A 20,366-nucleotide genomic window follows, 5' to 3' on the forward strand; every position below is an offset into this window, starting at 1 on the left:
AGATACTACGGAAAATGGAAGAAAAAGCTAAATCTATGCAAACTGTCAAGGCTTTTCTACAGGTACAGCCACCTCGTTTTAGTAGAAACTGGCCTACAAAAAACTGGTCCTTTCCAGCCACAGACAAACCCCAAAGAGGCAGATACAGGCGCTCAAGGGGCAGAGGACAATCTCAAGGATCATATAGAGGCAGGCAATGGCCAGCTCAAGCACCAAGAGGTGGCGAAGACAGTGCACAACAATACAGAAAGCAAACCCAATGACTTCCCCCTTTTCATGCCAAGCAAATCTCAGCTGGCAGCTCCCTTGGGAGGAAAGCTGGCACTATTTTCAGGAAATTGGCATATTATCACAACAGACAAATGGATCCTGGACATAATAAACAGAGGCTACAGATTTCATTTTCACACTCTTCCAAAAGTGAGAGGCATGCCAAACCTGCCACACAATCAAAGGGCAGAGGCACAAATACAAATTACAAAACTCATGGACATGAAAGCCATTCAAGAGGTTCCGACTCACAAACAAGGCCAAGGTTTTTATTCCAGACTTTTCCTGGTACCAAGAAAAGGAACCGACTGGAGACCCATTTTGGACTTATCCATCCTAAATACATTTCTACTCGTACCAAAATTCAAGATGCTCACATTACAGCAGCTTCTTCCCATGCTGGGCAAGGAGTTTTGGCTGGTAACATTGGACCTCAAGGAGGCATACCTGCATGTCCCAATCAGACAAAGCTGCAGAAGATACCTCAGATTTCTTGCAGGTTCAATCCACTATCAATTCTCCGCATTGCCCTTTGGCTTATCTACTGCGCCCAGAGTATTCACAAAATGCCTGGCATCAGTAATTGCCTACTGCAGACTTCAAGGGATACAAATTTACCCTTATTTGGACGACTGCCTGATCCAAGCGGACAGCAAGCACACTCTTCTGGAACATCTGGCTTATGCAACACAGTTACTGAATTCTCTGGGATACACAATCAACAAAGAGAAATCCAGGCTAATACCATCTCAGAAAATAACTTTCCTGGGTGCCAACTTGGACACAAACACCCAGATGGCCTATCTCATGCCAGAAAAACAAGGGCAACTAACTCAGTACTTCAAAACACTAGCAAATTGTACCAGGCTTACTGCAAGGAAAATCCTGCAGGCTCTGGGCTTCATGGCATCTTGCATTCTTTTAATCCCATGTGCAAAGTTGCATATGAGAAAGCTTCAATGGTACCTAAAAAGCCTATGGTCTCAACACAGCCACAATTTGGAAACAATAATACCAATAATTTTATGTTTGCAAAAGGAATTTCAATGGTGGGCCCAAGCATGTCAAACAAACACAGGTCTCCCATTCTGCAAGCCTCAAGCAAATCAAGTCATCACAACAGACGCCTCAGATTACGCCTGGGGGGCGCACATGACAGGCAGGTGCATTCACGGCAAATGGTCCCAAAAGGAAAAGCACCTTCACATCAATCAAAAAGAAATGCTAGCAGTAATAAATGCAATTACAGCATTCAAGGACCTCCTGCATCCAGGGCAATTATTGATAAAAACAGACAACACCACAGTAATGTGGTACATAAACAAACAAGGAGGAACACATTCATATCCCCTGTGTAGACTAGCCATGACACTTTGGAACTTGGCTCTGGAATGGCAAATCGAACTTCAAGCACAGTACTTTCCAGGTTTGGAAAACACGCCGGCAGACAATCTAAGCAGAAATATGGCAGATCCACACGAATGGAAGCTGCATCCACAGGTGTTTACAAAGATAATCCAAGCATGGGGAAGGCCAGACATAGATCTCTTCGCCTCCCACAGGAACCATCAACTGGAAAAGTTTTGTTCAAGGACTTTTCATCCAAAGGCCTGCAGGGTGGACGCCCTTTCATTCAGTTGGACAGCATGGACAGTGTACGCTTTCCCACCTCTGCCTCTTCAACCCAGGTGCTCTTGAAAGCAAGAACAGACAGACCGAAGATGATACTGATTGCTCCAGACTGGCCAAGACAGCACTGGTACCCACTCCTAAGGAGCCTAACACATACTCCTCCCTGGCCTCTACCTCTAATGCCTCTTCTGCTAACTCAGCACAGCTACAAAACTCTTCACAGTCAGCTGAAAACAAACACTCAATCTTGCTGCATGGAAAATTCCTTAACACCACAGCAGACCCTACTCTCCAAAGAGGTTCAGGATGTCATTCTGGAGGCCAGAAGGCCATCTACTAGGAAGACTTATTCCGCAAAATGGAAACGATTTTGCTCTTGGAATGAGAAAAAAGGCCAGGACCCTAGAAAACTGAATTTACCTCGGGTATTACAGTATCTTGCTGAGCTGCTGAACAGTGGACTTTCATTTTCCTCCATAAAAATCCATGCTTCAGCCATTTCTGCAGAATTCAACACGGATCCACCATTATTCTCTCACCCACTTTTAAGACAATTCCTCAGAGGGGCTAATAATATAAGACCACCAAGGAAACAACCAGTGCCAGCCTGGGATTTTAATTACATTCTAGAAACATTAACATTGCCTCCCTTTGAACCAGCTGCCTCAACAGATTTGCAATATTTGTCCTGGAAAACAGCTTTCCTTCTGGCCATTACCTCAGCTCGTAGGGTTTCGGAACTACAAGCCCTCATGGCTGTGCAGCCCTTTCTTATCTTCCATCAGGACAGGGTTTCCTTGAACCAACCCGTCATTTATGCCTAAAGTGGTATCCAGGGTAGCTTTAAATCAAGCCATACACTTACCTACCTTTTACCCTAATCCTCAAAACAAAGGAGAAAGGCTGCTACATTCCTTAGACATCCATAGACAGCTACGTTACTATTTGGACAGAACAAAGCCTTTCAGGAAATCACAACAACTTTTTGTGTCTTATGCTGTAGGAGCTCAAGGGAAGTCTGTTACCAAACAGACAATCTCTAAATGGATAGGCCACTGCATACGATTTTGTTACTCCTATCATGGGTCTGTCCCTGTAGGCATCAGACCACACTCCACCAGGGCCACAGCTACCTCTACAGCCTTCCTCAGAGGAGTTCCTACCAAAGATATCTTGGGGGCAGCCACTTGGAGTTCTGTACATACCTTCACAAGACACTACCACCTGCCTTTATATTCCAAAACTAGAGCAGGCTTTGCTACTGCTGTGTTGCAGGGCATTCTGGCTCACCCCAGTTCTACCTAGTGCCTACCACCCTGTGCGTAGCTTTGGGATTCTACCCTTATGTGATTACTGCAGCTGTATGCACGATGAACATAGTACAGTTTTGTACCTACCATAAATGTAGATGTTCGAGTGCTAATACAGCTGCAGTACAGGTTTCCCTCCCTCCTTCCCCTCTAGGTATAGGACTAGTGGCTAACACCTCCTCATACAACTTATTTTGGGTTATCCTCATATGGTGTATTTGCTTGCAACTACTCTTTTTTGATAACATTGCATTGCTTGTATATATCATATATATATATATATATATATATATATATATATATATATATATATATATATAATTTATCTATTGCCTTCCTTTTGGGGGCACCTGACATCTAGGGCAAGATGACTGGAGAACATGGCGTCGGTTGTTACTTCTATACCCCTGTCGCACTGACGTCAGGGAAGAAGGCGACAAGACTTTGGAATTCGGCCGACCGAGGGCCCGCCTGACGGCAGAGAACCCATATGCGATTACTGCAGCTGTATTAGCATTCGAACATCTACATTTATGGTAGGTACAAAACTGTACTTTCTGGAGATGAGCAGTCTTCACGTTGCAAGCCTTTCAGGATGTACTCCCTCTAGGAGCTATTGCGATTCACACAGACATGTCAGTGGTGTGGTACATCAACAAACAAGGAGGAATTCAGTCTTGCCCATTGTGCAAAGAGGCTGTGAGGGTCTGGGAATAGGCGGTGTCTTCGGACCATTTTCAACTTGCAACTCGCATACTGGGGAAATCCAATGTTCTGGCAGACAGGCACAGCAGGTCCATTCTGACAAGTGGTCCCTCAACCACTCAGTAGCAGACTTGATCTTCAGCCACTGGGTCCAACCCTGCTGTGACCTGTTTGCACCCCCAGAACAAGTGCAGCAACTACTTCGCTCTTATCCCCCCTTCGGGGGGGGGGGTCCCTGAGGGATTCTCTGATTCCTGATTTTGCCCCCCCAGTTTCCTCTACGCTTATCCCCCTCTACCCTTGATCCCAAAGTTTCTTCAGAAAGCAAAACATCTGAAGTCCATGATAATCCTCATTGCCCCTGTTGACTTCATCAGATTTGGTTCCCCTTCCTCTGGTCTCTCACCTGAAATATCCTCCATGGATACTGGAACCCAAACAGGACCCCCTCTTTTCACCCCAATATGATATCCCTCAAACTGATCGCTTGGTTTCTCTACTTCCATTCACACTCCAGTGGCTCTACTGTACTCGACAGAGGCACTGGGAACTAAGGTCAGGTGGCATGATGCCTGGGTAATCCTATGGGCCAGGCTTGTAAAGGCTCCAGGGCCATTAGCTTAGTACACACCTATGAACCATTGATTGTTTGAAGTTCCAGGCTTGCTTGCCCTGTCCAAGATGTTATTCTAGCCTCCCAGAAACAGGCTACCAAGAAAGTCTATGGAAGTATATGGAAAAGATTTGTCATCTGGGCCTCCAAATAGACCATTAACCCTTTTTCAGCTCCTATACCAGCTATCCTTCACTTTCTTGCGTCCCTTTTCAAAGAAGGAGCCAGTTTCCCTACTATCAAGCTTCAATTGGCAGCCATCTTTTCATTCAAGTAATATTTTCAGTTCCCTACAACTTCCAAACTGTGGAAGGCCTTCTTGAAAGGGATTTTCCTGCTCAGGCCTCCAGTTAAATATCCTTTCCCGCCATGGGATCTCATTGTGGTCTTACAAGACTTCACTCAAAAACCTTTTGAACCAGCTAGTCTTTGTGACTTAGTTTCTTTCGTGGAAGACTAGTTTTCTTATCACTTCATCCATGAGAATTTCTGAGATGAGGCGCTGTCTTCTAATCCCCTTTACATCATTTTCCACAAAGATAGGGTGGTACTTTGTACTAATCCCTCTTTCATGCCCAAGGTTGCTACAGATTCCAACTTCAACCAGACCATACAACTACCAATTTTCTTCCCAAATTTCTCTAATGAAAGAGAATGTTTGTTGCATCTGCTTGATGTTCACAGGCAGTTAAGTTTTTATCTTTATAGGATGAAGCTATTTTGAAAATCGGACCAATTATTTATGTCCTCTCATAGCTGCCAGGTCAGGCAGTTTCAAAAGTTACTCTTGCTAAATGGACAACAGACTGTATTACTTTGATTTACTTTATGCGAAGAATGGACTACAGTTACCTTGTCTCCTAAGGCCCACTCAGCTTGGTTTATGTCCAGTTCATCTGCCTTTTCTTCCAGGGCATCTTTAGATCTCTGATGCAGCCACTTGATCAAAAACCTCATACCTTTGTTACACATTCCAAATTAGACATTGTTTCCAGTAGCAGGGCCTCTTTCAGTTCGGCAGTACTCTGGCATATCGTTGAGATCACCCAAGGGTTGTATAGCTGGGGACTCTAACCCATATGTGAGGAGGAATTAAAGAGAAAACATCAGATTTAGAAGTTATGTACATGCCATAACTTGGTATCCGTGTTGTCTTCTTTCATTCCTCCTCACCTTTCCTCCCTGCCATCCCCCCTACACAGTGTTGTAGAAGACATGGAGAGAACTTTTTATGAACTGATAATGTCCTATTCATATGCTGCTGGATCCGTAACATGAAGGGAGCCTGCCTCCAGTTGACTCATACGTCCAGCCATTTTACAAAAGATGAATGCTATTGTGAAGGTACATGCGACAGCCCGCATCACTCAGTGTACCTCAGCCAAAAACTGATGTCTGGTATAAAGCGGATGGCAGCATGCACCTACCTCAGAACTTTTATGCGGCCTGTGTGACTGCCACCTCTGGTCTTCGCTTGCTTGGAAGTGACTTTGTGCTTGTCCGTGTTCAGATAAGTACCCCATGGGGGGTTTTGTTACTTTCTTGCTACTATGTTGTGGGTTAATGTCCGGTAGAAAAGGCAAGTTTCGGTGTTGAAGGCAGATTCCACACAAAGATTCACATGAGCTCTACTTATTCTGTCTAGGCCCAGATCATGATCATACCACTTGCTAGATCTGTAAGGCCTTTGTACCCAAGACTTTTAGGAGCCGTCTTGCTGCTCTAAAACTATACTTAGAGAATCAGTGTCTGAAACTTTTAGCTACAGATATGGACCCATCAGGAACTTCGGAGGAGCCCCCCAAAAGAGGCCAAGAAGCCTTGGCCTGAACCTACAACTGTGCCCTCTTTTTCCAACCGTACCTCTCGAGGCCGATAAAGGCCCAGAGTCTGAGTCTGAATCCACAGACCTGCTGACCGGTACCCGGGGGAAGCTGTTAAGGAGGCTGTCAGCACATCTGAGAGGGAGTCGCAGGCGTCTTGACCTGGGTGCCAGGGGGGGATCCACAGCTTATTTCCTCCAAGGGCGCACGTGGGGTTTCCCAAATTGTTGTCCGTGATGATGTTCTCTCAGACGTCTGTGTCATCTGACATCTGGTCCTCCTCCTCTATTGCATCTCAGATGGACACCGTCAAAAAGAAAAGACCAAACATACTGCTCCTTTTCAACAGACCTTGCCGTCTGATTAAACCTGTGACTGGCAGGCCTTTACCCAAAGCCTACGTAACACCTTATTGGCCCTATGCCAAACTTCTGCTCCTGCCCAGGCCCCTTCAGCCTCCACTCCTAAGAGTAAGCCGGTGACTGACATTTCCTCTAAGGAAGAGGAATCTTCAGGGGATGAATCCCTCACTTACACCTCTCAAATGGCCTCCCCTCTGGGGTGTGCTTCCCAAGAGGAGTTGTCAAATGGAACAGATTCCCCTGAGTAAGACATTACCTTTGGGGAGACAGTTGTATAAAGGAAGAATATTTTTAAATGAGACTGCAGTCGGGTTTCTGAGACCCAAAAGAGGTAGTATGACCTCTTGTAAATGGAGTCCCCCAAACCCATCTGCTGTTCCCCCCTGTCCATCCTGCTTTTTTGGATGCATTCCTGGCTGCTTCAAAAGCTCCGGATTCCCAATCCCCTGCACCAAAGCGCCCTGACAGATTTTATAAAGTCACTGAAGATGCCAAATTCCTCTTCAAGGTCCCTTCTGCAGACCCAGCAACTATTTCTGTGGCTGCTGATAAAACATCTAAGCTTCTCCCCTCCACTTCTTTACTCCCCTCGGATAAGGAAAGCAGAATAATGTAAAGATTGAGCAAAAAGTCTATACCTCTGCCACCTTGGCTGAGAGCGCTATAAACTATCAGACTCATATGGCCAAATATTCCTTGGCCCTACTGACAAATGCCATTAAACAATTGGGTGACTTAACTAATTCCCCCAATAAAGCAAAGATTACTAGCCTATTGAATTCCTGCAGCCAAGTTATCAGATGCTCTATAAAGTGTAGTTATGATGCAATGGAGGCTTCAGCAAGGGCTGCTGCCTCAGGGTCTCTCATCAGGAGATGTTCCTGGCTTGGGTTACAGCCAGGAATATCTCCTGATTTGATATATTTCTGGCTGTAACCTAAGCCAGGAATATCTCCTGAGAGACCCTGAAGCAGGAGCTATTCCTGGCTTAGGGTCTCTCATCAGGAGATTTTCGTGGCTTAGGTTACAGCCTTTGCCAGATGACATTAAAGCAAAAGTAATGGATGCACCCTTGCATCACAAGGCCTTGTTTGGTCCTGCGGCTGCTGAGCTCTTTAAGGCCCTTCAGGCAAAGGGCAAAGAACTTCAGGCACATATTTGTGTCCCTGGTTCCCAGCTTCCAGAGGAACTACCCAGCAAGAACAACCTTTGTGAGAAGACCTTCTAGACACACGTCCTGCAAAGGGAGGAAGATATTCCAGGCAGCAGACACCTTCCAGGTCTTCTCCCTCCACACCAGCTCAAAGGCAGCCCTTTCAGGCCAAACATGTTAGTCTGTGACTACCAGGCATTAAGCCCAGCTGTCCCACTCTCCCTGCATCTTTCCTTGTCCTTTCGTGCTTGGAAACAGATTACCCAGGACTTTTGGGTCCTCTGAATCATAAAACAAGGTTATTGCATGGTGTTGGGAATCCAGACCAACCTTCAAAGGCATTCCTCAACCTCCACGAGACCAAACGGCTTCCTTTCCTCCAGTCCTGCAGGCCCTCCTCTCGCAAGGTACAGTTCAAGAGGTACCCCAAGATTTAAGAGGGAAAAGGATTTTACTCCAGAATGTTCCTGGTCCCCAGGAAAGAAGGTCCCTGGAGACCTAGCTTAGATCTGTCCCACCTGAATACCTTTCTCAAGGTCCCCTCCTTTCAGATGCTGACTCTTCCTACTCTCCTTCCCCTGATCCTCCTCAGGCCTACATGGTGTCCTTGGATATAAAAGATGCCTACCTGCACATCCCAGTCCATCCACTTTTCAAGACATTCCTTTGTTTCTCTGTGAGTTCTGCTCACTTTCAGTTCTGTGGTTTGCCATTTGATCTCTCTGTGGCCCCAAGGGTGCTCACAAAGTTTCTAACCCCAGTCATTGCCTTCGCCAGAATGCAGGAGATCCAACTCTTCCCTTATTTGGACGATAACCTCATCCAAGCATCATCCCCACATATTGTTCAACAGCACCTGGACTATGCCATCTCCCTACCTAGAGGCCTGGGGTTTACAATAAACCTTCAGAAACCTTTTCTGGCCCCTTCCCAAGACCATGTGTTCTTAGGATGCAGGATTCTCACAAGGCAAATGATGGCGTGCCTTCCTCCAGACAAGATTCTGACCCTCTCCTCTTATTTCCAGGGAATTTTTTCTATCCAAACCCTGTCCGCCAGGGAGTTTGAGGCTCCTGAGATTTGTGGCATCCACCATTCCGATGGTACCCTTAGCAAGGCTACACATTAGGAAATTTCAATGGTACGTAAGGACAGTCTGGAAACCACACGTGCTCCCTCTGGAGTTTTTGGTACCTCTTTTACCCTGCCTATCCAGGGAACTAAAGTAGTGGATTGCTCAGATTGCAGACACACTATGTCTTCCCCTGCAACCCCCTCCCCCAGTAAGGATCTGTACACATATGTTTCAGACTCTGGTTGGGGGGCAACTTTAGGTGACTGGAGAGTGAGGGACACATGGACCCACTTCCAACAGTGGACCGCATCAACATCAAGGAGATGAGAGCCTTGATGTTTGCCCTTCAAATCTTCAAGGCTCAAATCCTCCCAGGAGTGTTGCGATGGTACACAAACAACACCACGGTGCTGTGGTATATCAACAAGCAAGGGGTGACAAAGTTCCACAGCCTATGCATATTGGCTTTGCAGGCGTGGGAGATTGCCCAACAGAAAAGTATCCCTCCTAGCCATCTACATACCTTCAGCCGAGAATGTGATGGCAGATTCTGTAAGCATGCCCCTGACTCAATCCCACAAATGGATGTTAAACAGGGATGTGTTCCTGGACCTGGTCCATTGATGGGGTATACCTCAGGTAGACTTGTTTGCCTCCCCCATGAGCAGACAACTCCCAACTTAATGCACCAGGGTATTCACCCCTGGGCTATGGAAGGTGGATGCTCTTTCCTTCCCATGGAAGGGGATGTTCGCTTATGCAGTCCCCCCTTCCCACTCATACAAAACGTTCTCCTGAAAATTGAGGGAACAGCCTCAAATCTTGTTGGTGACCCCCTTTTGGCCAAGGCAGCACTGGTTCCCCCTTCTACATCATCTGGCCAAGGGCAGTCGTCATAAGTTATCCCTCAGGAAGGACCATTCACACAGGAGAAGGGAACTCTCATACATCCCCAAATATCCACCCTGAACCTTACACTGTGAGTGATAATGGGTTGATTCCCTTTAGACACCTTTATACTGAGGACGTGCTTCAGGTTCTGCAGGAGGCCAGAAAACCCACTACCAGTAAATCCTATCTATCTAAGTGAAAAAGGTTTTTTCTTTTTGGTGTTTAAAACAAGACCTTCAACCACTGTCTGTAGAACCTCCAGTGGTTCTGTCTTACCTGTGTGAATTGATGAACACTGGCTTGTCATATTCTTCCATCAAGGCGCACCTGTCTGCCATCTTGGCATGTTTACCTCTTCCCCTCCTTTGGCTTCCAGGCTGAAAGTCTAGGTTTTTTTGAAAGGAATACTACACATTTAGACCTCCAAGGAAGCCTATTTCCCCTCCTTGGGATCTTAATTTTGTATTGGAAAAACTTAACTTGCCTCCCTTTGAACCAGCTAAGGACTGGACTCTTCAACACTGCACATGGAAAACTAGTCTTTCGGTGGCCTTTACTTCAGCCAGAAGGGTCTCTGAACTGCAAGCTCTCATGGCCTCTCCCCCTTTCACAATTTTCCATAAGGACAGAGTTTGCTTGTGTACTTGACCCATCCTTCATGCCCATAGTAGTTAATGAACTTTCCCTAAATCAGGCCATCAATCTGCCTACCTTCTTCCCTTCGCCACAAACCTCCAGCGAAAGGATCTTTCACTCCTTGGATGTGCATAGACAACTCTGATACTGTTTGGCCAAAACCAAATCCATTTGTAAATCAGATAGGCTCTTTGTTTCTGATCACCCAAGAGCCCTGGTATACACTGTTTCCAAGCAAACCATTTCCTCCTGGATCTCTAAAACTATTACCTTTTGCTACAGAGCCTATGGTAAAAGGCTCCCCTTCCCACTGAAGGCACACCCACTAGGGCTGTGTCCTCCTCTGAGGCCTTCTTTAAGAGTTTTGATACAGCTGCCATTTTAGAGGCAGCTACATAGTCATCTGTCTACAATTTCACCAAACATTACAAGTTGGATATCATTTCCAAGTCCAGAGCAGGATTTGCCAGGGCCATTCTGCATGGCTTTGTGGGAAATGTCTCAGTTCTCCCTCCCAATCCTTAATTGCATGAGCTTTTGCATTCTCCCTCATGCTATGGATACAGCAGCATATGAATAGGACGTAGTATAGTTATCTAAAATCTTACCATAACCTTAGATATTCTCTTCTATATGCTGCTGTATAGTTTCCCACCCTGCCTTCCCCTGACGCATGTCTGACTCCCGAGTACCCACTCCATAGTGACTGGTTTCCATCGGCATTCGGTTCTGAGGTAGGTGTGTACAGACATGCACTTTATGGCTGACGTACGCTGAGTGATGCGGGCTATCACACATACTTTCACAGTAGCATTTATCATTTGTAAAATGGCCGGACGTGCAATTCAACCAAAGGGAGACTCCCTCATGTTATCGATATACAGCAGCATATAGAAGAGAAGGACATCTAAGGTTATGGTAAGATTTTACACAACTACACTTTCCTGGTTTTAAGCCCAGCCCAGCTATTGGTGAAGCAAACTCAATCTGAGGGAATTAGACAGATGACAGTGCATTGTGGGAAATGGGAGGAGCTCGAGACTTGGATCCTAGTTTGTAAAAAAAAAAAAAAAATGTGGCAGAGTCTGATCTGAAGTTCAGATCCATAACCCAACAGTGAGGAGGAATGAAAGAAGACAACAGATGCCAAGTTATGGTATGTACATAACTTATAAATAATCTCCATGAAGGTGAGCCAGTTTCTAGGCAAATGCTGTTGTACCATACATGTCTTTTTGCTTGTGGCACAATAATCAGAAGTCGTGCATGTCTTAGCATTCAGAAAATGTGTCCCAGGATATGTCTCACCCCCCCTCCCCCCCCCCCCCCAATGCACGTGCAGACGCAAAAAGTATTTAAGAATCTGGTGAAGAAACATAAAACTCTTCAGACTGTCAAGTAGCCTTTCATTTCCCAATATCCAGATACAGCTGGAATTCATCAGCTAAACAATGACTTTTCTATAGAAGGAATTGAAGACTGAAAAATTAAAGAAAAGATTTTTGAAGTAGGGCATTGGAGGGATAAAACCTTGACTGCCACCATTCATGTTTGACTAGTGGCTTTGGTATTGTACTTGATGGGTGTGAAGGTTGAGAATGCATTGCTCATGCTGGCCTTTCTGTCCTAGGTGTAGGAGGCAGCCTGCTTTACTACTGTGCCAGTATCTACAGGAGCGCAAGGTGTATGGCATGCAGCATGTAATGGCCAAGGTGATGGCCACATTCCCACCACACAAAGCTAGGGACCTGGCATGTCCTAAAGCACATGTGCTCCCACTGGAAGCAACAGTTGTGAAAGTCAGCTGCAAAAGGGAAGGTGTTAGGCGCATAAAACAAAAAGCCCCACTCCACAGCATATGGCAGTACCACGCCAGGTGTCTGCCCTTGCCTGAAAGGAGAATCAATGGATCTGTGGACTTTTTCCTCTTGGGGGAATAAATAGATTGGTGGTGTCTCCCTCCAGAGGGGTTTTACTACCACCCAACAGAAAGTGGACATGCTTATAGACTTTTGCTGTGAAGGAGATAGGGAAAGCAATGGGCTCAAGTTCTCAGTAGAGATGCTTGATTGGTCATGGGGAGTGAGGACCTAATAAATAAATAAACAGGAAAAAGACATTTTAAAGAAGAGGCAGTTTGGCAAGGCAGCTGACCCCCACCCAGCCCAGAAGATCTTTCATTTCTCACTACTTCTTTTCTCACATCTGAGCTACTATAGTCTGTGGGGTAAGCAAGTGTGTTGCTTCAGGTTACATGATAAAATTCATATCCCTTCCCATATCATTCGAATGCTTCGCATACCATCAGATCAGATGGTTTTACTATTGTCTCACCATAAACAAAATGCTCTGTTTTACCATAGAAAAGATTCTGCCAGCGGAAGATGGGAAAGAATTTTACTCCATATTCTTCCTAGTGTCCAGGATGGATAGCTGTCCAAGCTGAACAAATGTTTGGTGGAAAAACATGCAGGATGTTAACCCTTTATGCTGTCCTTCCCTTGCTTTTATTAGTTTCCTCCTGAACATGAAGGCTGCCCATTTCCATACTCCTGAAAATTGCTCAGGGTGTGTATGAAATTCCTGAGAGTTGTCAGGAGCACAGCATTTTTACTTCACCATCTTTGCTGTCTGGGCTCTTCACTGCTCCAGTGTTATTGACAAATGCTTAGCCCCAGTGTTTGCCCCCTCAGAATTGAGAACATTCAGATTTACTGTTACATGGACGTTTTTGTAATCTAAAAAATACTGGTCTGCAGCACAAAATGCTTAACCAACTTAGGAATATCTCCAAGTTACCCAAATTCCAGTCCGTCTCTTACTTACTTGAACTCCCTGATGGCCAGCTTGGACACCAGGGTGGTCCCTGGCACTAAATATTTTAGTAGTAAACAACTTTTTATCTGCGGCACTTGAGAGCATTCATGTTATCAAGGAGAATTCTGTAGGCTCTGGGATGCATGTCTGTCTCCATTCTTGTGGTTCTGCTGACCAAGCTGCACATGACAATGAAAAAACTGAATGGTGTCTCAGAAACATGTGAGAACCATACCCCAGCCATTGGAAGTGTGTTTTCATTCATTCCAACTATCCACAAGAATTCAGATGGTGGGCAGCCCAGGTGATTTCCATCCCTGAAATTCTATTTTTAGATTCAGAGGGGGTCCAGACCACGATACCATGCTTGTTAAGACTTTATTAGGGTGCTCATGTGGGGTCCCCTGAAGGTCTTGGAAAGGTATAACAGCAGAAACAAAGTCAAGCACACAATCTCAAAAAAAGGATGTTAGCCAGTGTTGATTTCTGCAGATGTTCAGATTGGTGTGGAGGCCAGAAGTCTTCAGGTTAATTGCAGAGAACGTTACCATTACCCCATGTTTAGGCTAGCCATGATAGCATGGGACCTAGTAGTTAAGCAGGATCTTCTGCTTAAGGCTTTTACATCTTTTTAGCTTAAAAATTCCTTTGCAGACCATCTGAGCAGATTCACACTCAACATCCGCAAATGGAAATGAGCATAGAAGCCTTTCACAAATTGGCCATGTCATGGAGTACTCCCAGATTTAGAGCTTGCTCCTGAGAACCACCAGGAAACTGTCAGTTGTATGAATATTCTTTCAGCAATAGCTTTTAAAAATTAGCACACACAAAAAAAGCTGAGAGTCTGGAAACGGCTTTCAGCAAGTTAAATTTTGTGTTACTTAGTGAAAGTTTCTTTTCTTGGCTTGTCATGATTTCAAGCCATCAGTTACTCTTGCAAGGGAGCTCTGGCACTGGATGCTTTTTTGATGCTATGAAATGAGGTTCAGTTTTATGTATTCCCCACCTCCTCGTAGTCCTTGGAGTGTTGTTAAAACAAGACTGAGCGGTGACGACTTTTTATCCGAGACAACTTTGCTCAACTGACACAGCTTGAGTAGTGAGGGATTCCCCTGTCTTTCACATCTTACTTACCAACAGATAGGAATGCTGTTGCACTCAAACCTAAAGGTAACATCCTAAAAATTGGAACACTATTCCCATACGGGCATTCTTCCTCCAGAGGTGCTACTAAAAGTGGCTAAAACGTCTCTTGCACCTGGCTAAACAGAACAGCGTTTTCCATTTGCATAGTGAACTTGGCACTTTTCCCAAGGTGGCATCTTTTCAACAAACTTTGTTCTAACTACCTTTCCTGCTTGACAGAGGACTATCATAGGTTTTTGACAAGGTCTACATTTCTACTATTACAGTAGTGACTTAATTTATGCTTGCATGCCTATAGTTATGGTAAGTATGCTAACACATCTGTACTATGCTTCCTGTAATTCTCCAGAATCAATCTGTGAAAAAATAGCACACGCAGATAAGTATAATACTGTATACTTTGAAGTCTCTTTTCATGTAAGGTTTCCATTTATCTTACTACTTTTTCATAAAGCAAAAGAATGAAGCACTTGTGCACACATACATGGTATGTGTACACTTTCATATTTGTAGAAGTTGTAGACATTTGTTTTTCCTTTAGACTTGCGTGTTTTAGAGGAATTGGGAAAGTGAGGGCTGTGCAGTATAGTTTCCAGAGTAAGGAACAGCTGAAAGCTGCAACCTCACATTCAAGCATAGCTTGTTCTGATTATTTTAAGGTGGTGCTGTGCACACCTGTTTTGATAGTTTAGCTGTATTACTTCAGATTTGCTGCAGCTAGGTGGTTTAACAGATGTCAGCAGGTGAAAGCTCTACATAAAATAATTATTTTGCAGGCATGACTGTTATACAGATTTTCATAAGGAATCTGTCAGCTGGCTTTCTGTTTGTAGTTAAGATGTCATTTTGAGATGCAGACACTTTTAGAATGCAATTAACAGTGCATCAAACTTGCCTTTTTCACCTGTGCTATAAGAATCTGAGAGGTCATGTAGTTTGGAGAAGAGGGAAAAGTAAAAAAAAATTTTCCTTTTTCTCTGAGTTTGCATGCCCCTGGACTACATTATTTAAATGGAGAGTATAGGAGCCAGAGCCTTCATGTTGATGTGCAGAAAGGTGCTAAAAAGCGTCATCTATTGTGTGTAATTGGTGTTCAAAGTTTGTGTTCTCATATTACTCTGTTTTAGAAGTTTGAGTTGCAGTGTTTTATGTCCTGTTGCAACTGGAGTTTAATGCATCATTACAGATACTAAGCTGCGCAAACATTTTTTCATGTATTTTCTTGAGGATGTAGTCATCTTTTATTGTAGTGCTGATATTGACAGAAATCTCATTTCTGGTTTTTGTGGTTCACGTTTGAAAACCCAACAATACAATTGCAGCATTTAAGTCTTCATTTACTTATTTGCAGTTCTTTGTTTTAAATATTCTCTAGTTTCAAGCTTAATTGTGATATAGTATAATTCATTACTGTTGAGTTTTCTGTATTAAAATAATATTTTTTTCACCTCCAGTGTGATCCAAACTTGCAGGTGTTCAATGTTTTCATTGAAAATCTTGACATACGTGTCCCTCGTATTGCTCTGTTTTCAAGTAAGACCATCAAAGTTGGAGAAGAGCTGACATTTGATTACCAAATGAAAGGTTTGTACATCTGAAGTACTTTGCAATTTACAGCTTTGAGTTTTTAAGTCTTCTGTCTTCGAAATCCACTAGGTTTACTTGCATGCCACTGATGCCTTAATTTCAAATCAAGCTTTGTTGCCCTTATGATATCCAAGCAGAATAGCCTTTGCTGGTTGTAATATCCTCCAAATTTCTTTAAAAGCAGTTTTGGAGGTGGCTTCTGTTAGTGCCTTCTCAACTTGACTCGCTGTCCTTCACTCTTCCTGCCTTAAACCCTTCATGTGTCATGTCATGGTCTGTTGTGGCCTGTGCAGTTGCCACCTTAGATAGACCTTTTAGGGTCTAGAACATAACAGTTGTGGAGAATGTGGTTGTGCTGACCAATACCAGGGAGTCCGTATGATTTGAATCCAAGAGCTACGTTCCTTCATGACTGGGCACCATAGCTGTTGCATTGCCTTTTAGGATTGCCTTTTCTTTTATTTGTATTCCCTCTGCTAGTCACAGATATCCACAAGTTAATCTTCTGTCATCCTCTTTTCTCACATATATTACCTATTGCCAGCTGTACATGCTGCTTGTTGTTGAACTTTGTACCCTTGCATACACACCCAGAGATAACTATACCATTTTTATCATAACAGTCATTGTTGCAGTCTATTCCTTACATGTCTATCTTGTCCAAGAGTCTCATCGGTCTTTTGGCCAGACTTCAGGAAGAGTCTGTGTTCTTACCAGATGCAAGATTACCTCCCACTCTAAGGACATTAGCTGAAAACATAAAGGAAAAGTAACTGCCACCATTTTCATTGTTTTTGCCAGAAGAATAGGCAGTCTGTCTCATTTGTCTCTTTAGCAAGGCTCTAAGGATAGAGTACCCTGTTTCGGGACTTGTTTTTTTCCTTATGCTTTGCTGTTACTCCTGCACATTTAGGTACCTATGTTTTGACTAAATGTGATATTTTGAGGGTGTTGGGTTTTGTTTTTTTGGTAGCTGATGACATCCCAAGAAAATGTCACAAATGTGTTGTGGAAGATAGTCTCTGATTAAGGACCGTCAGTTACAATGATGATTTTGTTTTGGGGATGATTGGAATACAAATAACAAGCAACAAAGATGCTACTTCAATGAGAGAGAATTTTTACAGCCTTTATGGAACATAGGAGATTGCTGACACCAGGTCAAGGAAAGAACATTTGCAAGCTCCTTCATCAGATGAACATTCTACCGCTTTCAAACAAAGGTAAAATGTAAAGAATCCCCTTGAAAACACAAGGCACTATAATATAAAGTGAAGATCTTTTTATCCTCCATTGCCTGCATCACTGGATGAGGGAAGCACAGCAAAGGCTTAGGTTATCCAGTCCCTAGGATGCTCTCAGGTCAGAACCAGATGGCCCTTCCAGGAAGGGGGATTCCTCATCCTTGTCTGTTGTAGCATAATCCCAGAGTCAGAGGTTAGAGGAGGCTGTGCAGTCCATGATATGGCTTTTGCATACTCCTCTGCAAAACTGTATTTGACAGTAATATGAATGATCTTTGCCTTAGATTTTGTGTCTCACCAGATCAGATATTAGTGAGCAGAATGTTGAAAAGCAGATTATGCATTAGTAACACCTATTAAGTAAAGTAATGGCAGAGAAAATGCTGAAAGAAAAATAGCAGCATTAGAAGTACTGCTGTGACCAGAGTTGCAAGTCAGAGACAGCTTTAAAGTTCGAAAGCCTTTGGAAATTTTGCAACCTAAAACTGAAATAAGCCATGCAAGAGAATTTGTAGACATTTGTAGAAGGTGAATACATCAGTTTCAGCAAGATGTGCAAGCAGAAGTGTCACTGGTCTTGTTGCAAGGCTGTGAAGTCTGGATAGATGTGAAGCTGTTGTACAGCAAGAACTGTCCCAAAAGAAAGATCAGCTGTCCAGTATAGTACTATCAGCTTATAAACATATGGAAGACTGTTGAAGAAAGCAGAAAATATATGGCTTAGGTTTGAGTCATCTGAATTGATCCTTCTTGTAAACTAGTTTCTGGTAAAAGAAAGAGGGATACCTCCCTGAAGAGATTTTGGATTTTGAATCTGGACAAGAGGATGAAAGGATAGATACAGCATTTTCTCCTCCATTTTCTGAGTCCGACTCAAAGGAGAGCTCTTTTTGATTCTGGGAATTTCTTCACCTGAGACTTTCTAGAATAAGACCGTGTATTCAGTGGGAGAACACTGAAGTTTCTCATTCCCTAAGAAAAGTACTATGACCTCTTACAGAAGGAATTTCCAGAACCTGCACCCTTCCCACCTGTGCTGTTAGCTTTGAAGGCTGTGTGAGCTGCTGCTTGCAGTTTTCCTGGCAGTCAACCAGCTGCCCCTAAAAAGGATGTAAAACGTTCCGCAGTCTTAAGTTTTTATACACTCGTCCCAAACCTAATACAGAGGCTGTAGCTTTTGTTAATCGTTGTGCTAAGAACTTAATTCCAGTTTTGTTGTTTCTGACACCTTTATAAACTACTACTTCCAGTGAAACTGGAGTAATTAAAAAAAAGAAAAAAAAAACTACCAGTAGAAGATGCTGTTAACCATTTCAATGACACATTCTTTAACGTACTAAATGAGTTAGTTTCCTTAAAAACGAAAAGAACCAAAAGCAACTCTACTCCATGGCTCAAAAAAAAAAAAAAAAAAACTAAACGGCTCATACAAAATGAAGACAAAGCCTGGAATGCATGGAATAAAGATAAGAGCATCGCAAAAGTGGCAACATTTTTTAAACAGTGTTAGAAATTGATGGAAACAGCATGTCAAACTAGACAAAATTGTATTCTTCGACTCACTTCAAGGCAAACATCACAACAAATCTAAACCTCAAAATGCACGCACTCAAGGCACTCCTCAGTATGGAGAAAATTGATATATGTGCAGTAACAGAAATCTGGTTTAAGGCTCCAGAGAGCACCCCAGCACTACCAGGCTACAACTCATACCATACATTTCGGCCACAAAACCCGGACCGAAATACAAAAGGCAGGGGCATATCCATATTCATCAAGGATTACCCACACCTCCAGGTTAGTGGCACAGCACGATGCTTCAGAGATCATCCATGTGCAACTAACAATGGGAAGAACTGCAATTCTGATTGTAGCTTGCTACAGACCACCCACCATGTCCCAGGGCCCCCATTCCGCATTTCTGGAAACACTGGGAAACATAAAGGTCCTACCAAACAACCTGATATTGGATGTTTTCAATTACCCAAACACTAACTGGGAGAGCTACTCAAGTACTAACTCCCTTGCTCAGCATTTCCTAGAATTTATAAACTCAAATTCCCTGGATCAACTGGTCAACACCCCCACCAGAGGTAACAACATATTGAACCTGGTCATCACCAACATGGGTGACTGGTGTTCCACACCAGAGGTCAACCCCTCGTTGGTTAGATCTGACCATAAACTAATAACTCTGGATAGCCACATTCCGCCCCCACCCCCGGTCAAAGAAACCACCGTGAAAAACTTTTCAAAAGCAAACTTCACGTTACTTAAGACCGAGGTGGAAAGTTTCAAATCCCCCTTGCTAAAGGATAACGCTGCCCAAGCTGCAAAATCCTTTACTAATGCACTCTGCGGGCACCTGCAAGAATGCGTGGATCGTGCTATCCCAAGCAAAAAAAAGACTCACTCCTCCAAGAAAAGGAAACCAGTCTGGTGAACCCCTGCCATAAACAAGCTATACAATAGAAGGAGGAAAGTAGTACAGAAAAGAGTAAAATCCCAAGAAGGGAAGATTTCCCTGATCATTATCAGCAAGAAACTATGATCCCCCATAAAATCATCCAAGGCTAACTTCGAAAGAAAAATTGCCAAGGACTCCAAAGATAACCACTAGGCATTCTTTAGCTATGCCAAGAATCTTAAGTGGCAATTCTCAGATCTGCTCGGAGTTAGTGCAGAATGGCACAAAATACACTGAACCAACCGATCTCGCCAACATCCTGGCAGACAGGTTCAGTGCAAACTTCACCCCCCCCCCCAAAAGGGCCCATAACCATACCAGAAGAATGTAGTGCCCCTGAAATCACAGACACTCCGGTTAAAACAGCCCTCTCCAAAGCCAAAAACACAGCATCAATGGGATCGGACAGTGTCCCAGGTTGTGTCCTATTCGAGCTGAAAGATGAACTAGCCCCTCGCCTAAACACACTGTTCAAACTCAGCCTCTCCACAGGCTACATGCCCATAGAGTGGCGCACAGCAATGGTTATTCCGCTCCACAAAGGTGGAGCCACAACAGACCCCGGGAACTATCTTCCTATAAGCCTAACTATCTTGGTCTGCAAGGCTATGGAGCGCATCATCATGGATCTC

The 20,366-nt window shown here is 43.9% G+C and overlaps 1 protein-coding gene across 2 annotated transcripts in view; it reads left to right on the forward strand.

The window, feature by feature from the left end:
* SUV39H2 (SUV39H2 histone lysine methyltransferase) overlaps window positions 1-20,366 on the forward strand; it is a 1,013,666-nt gene that overhangs the window by 915,621 nt on the left and 77,679 nt on the right. For both annotated transcript variants that reach the window (XM_044088331.1, XM_044088332.1), the window contains one exon: window positions 15,891-16,020. In XM_044088331.1, the coding sequence (XP_043944266.1) occupies window positions 15,891-16,020 (130 nt within the window). The remainder of the gene's footprint in view (window positions 1-15,890; window positions 16,021-20,366) is intronic.

This window comes from Protopterus annectens, chromosome 11.part0, assembly GCF_019279795.1.
Source record: "Protopterus annectens isolate FY-2018-M chromosome 11.part0, PAN1.0, whole genome shotgun sequence".
In the NCBI taxonomy this organism is placed as follows: domain Eukaryota; kingdom Metazoa; phylum Chordata; order Ceratodontiformes; family Protopteridae; genus Protopterus; species Protopterus annectens.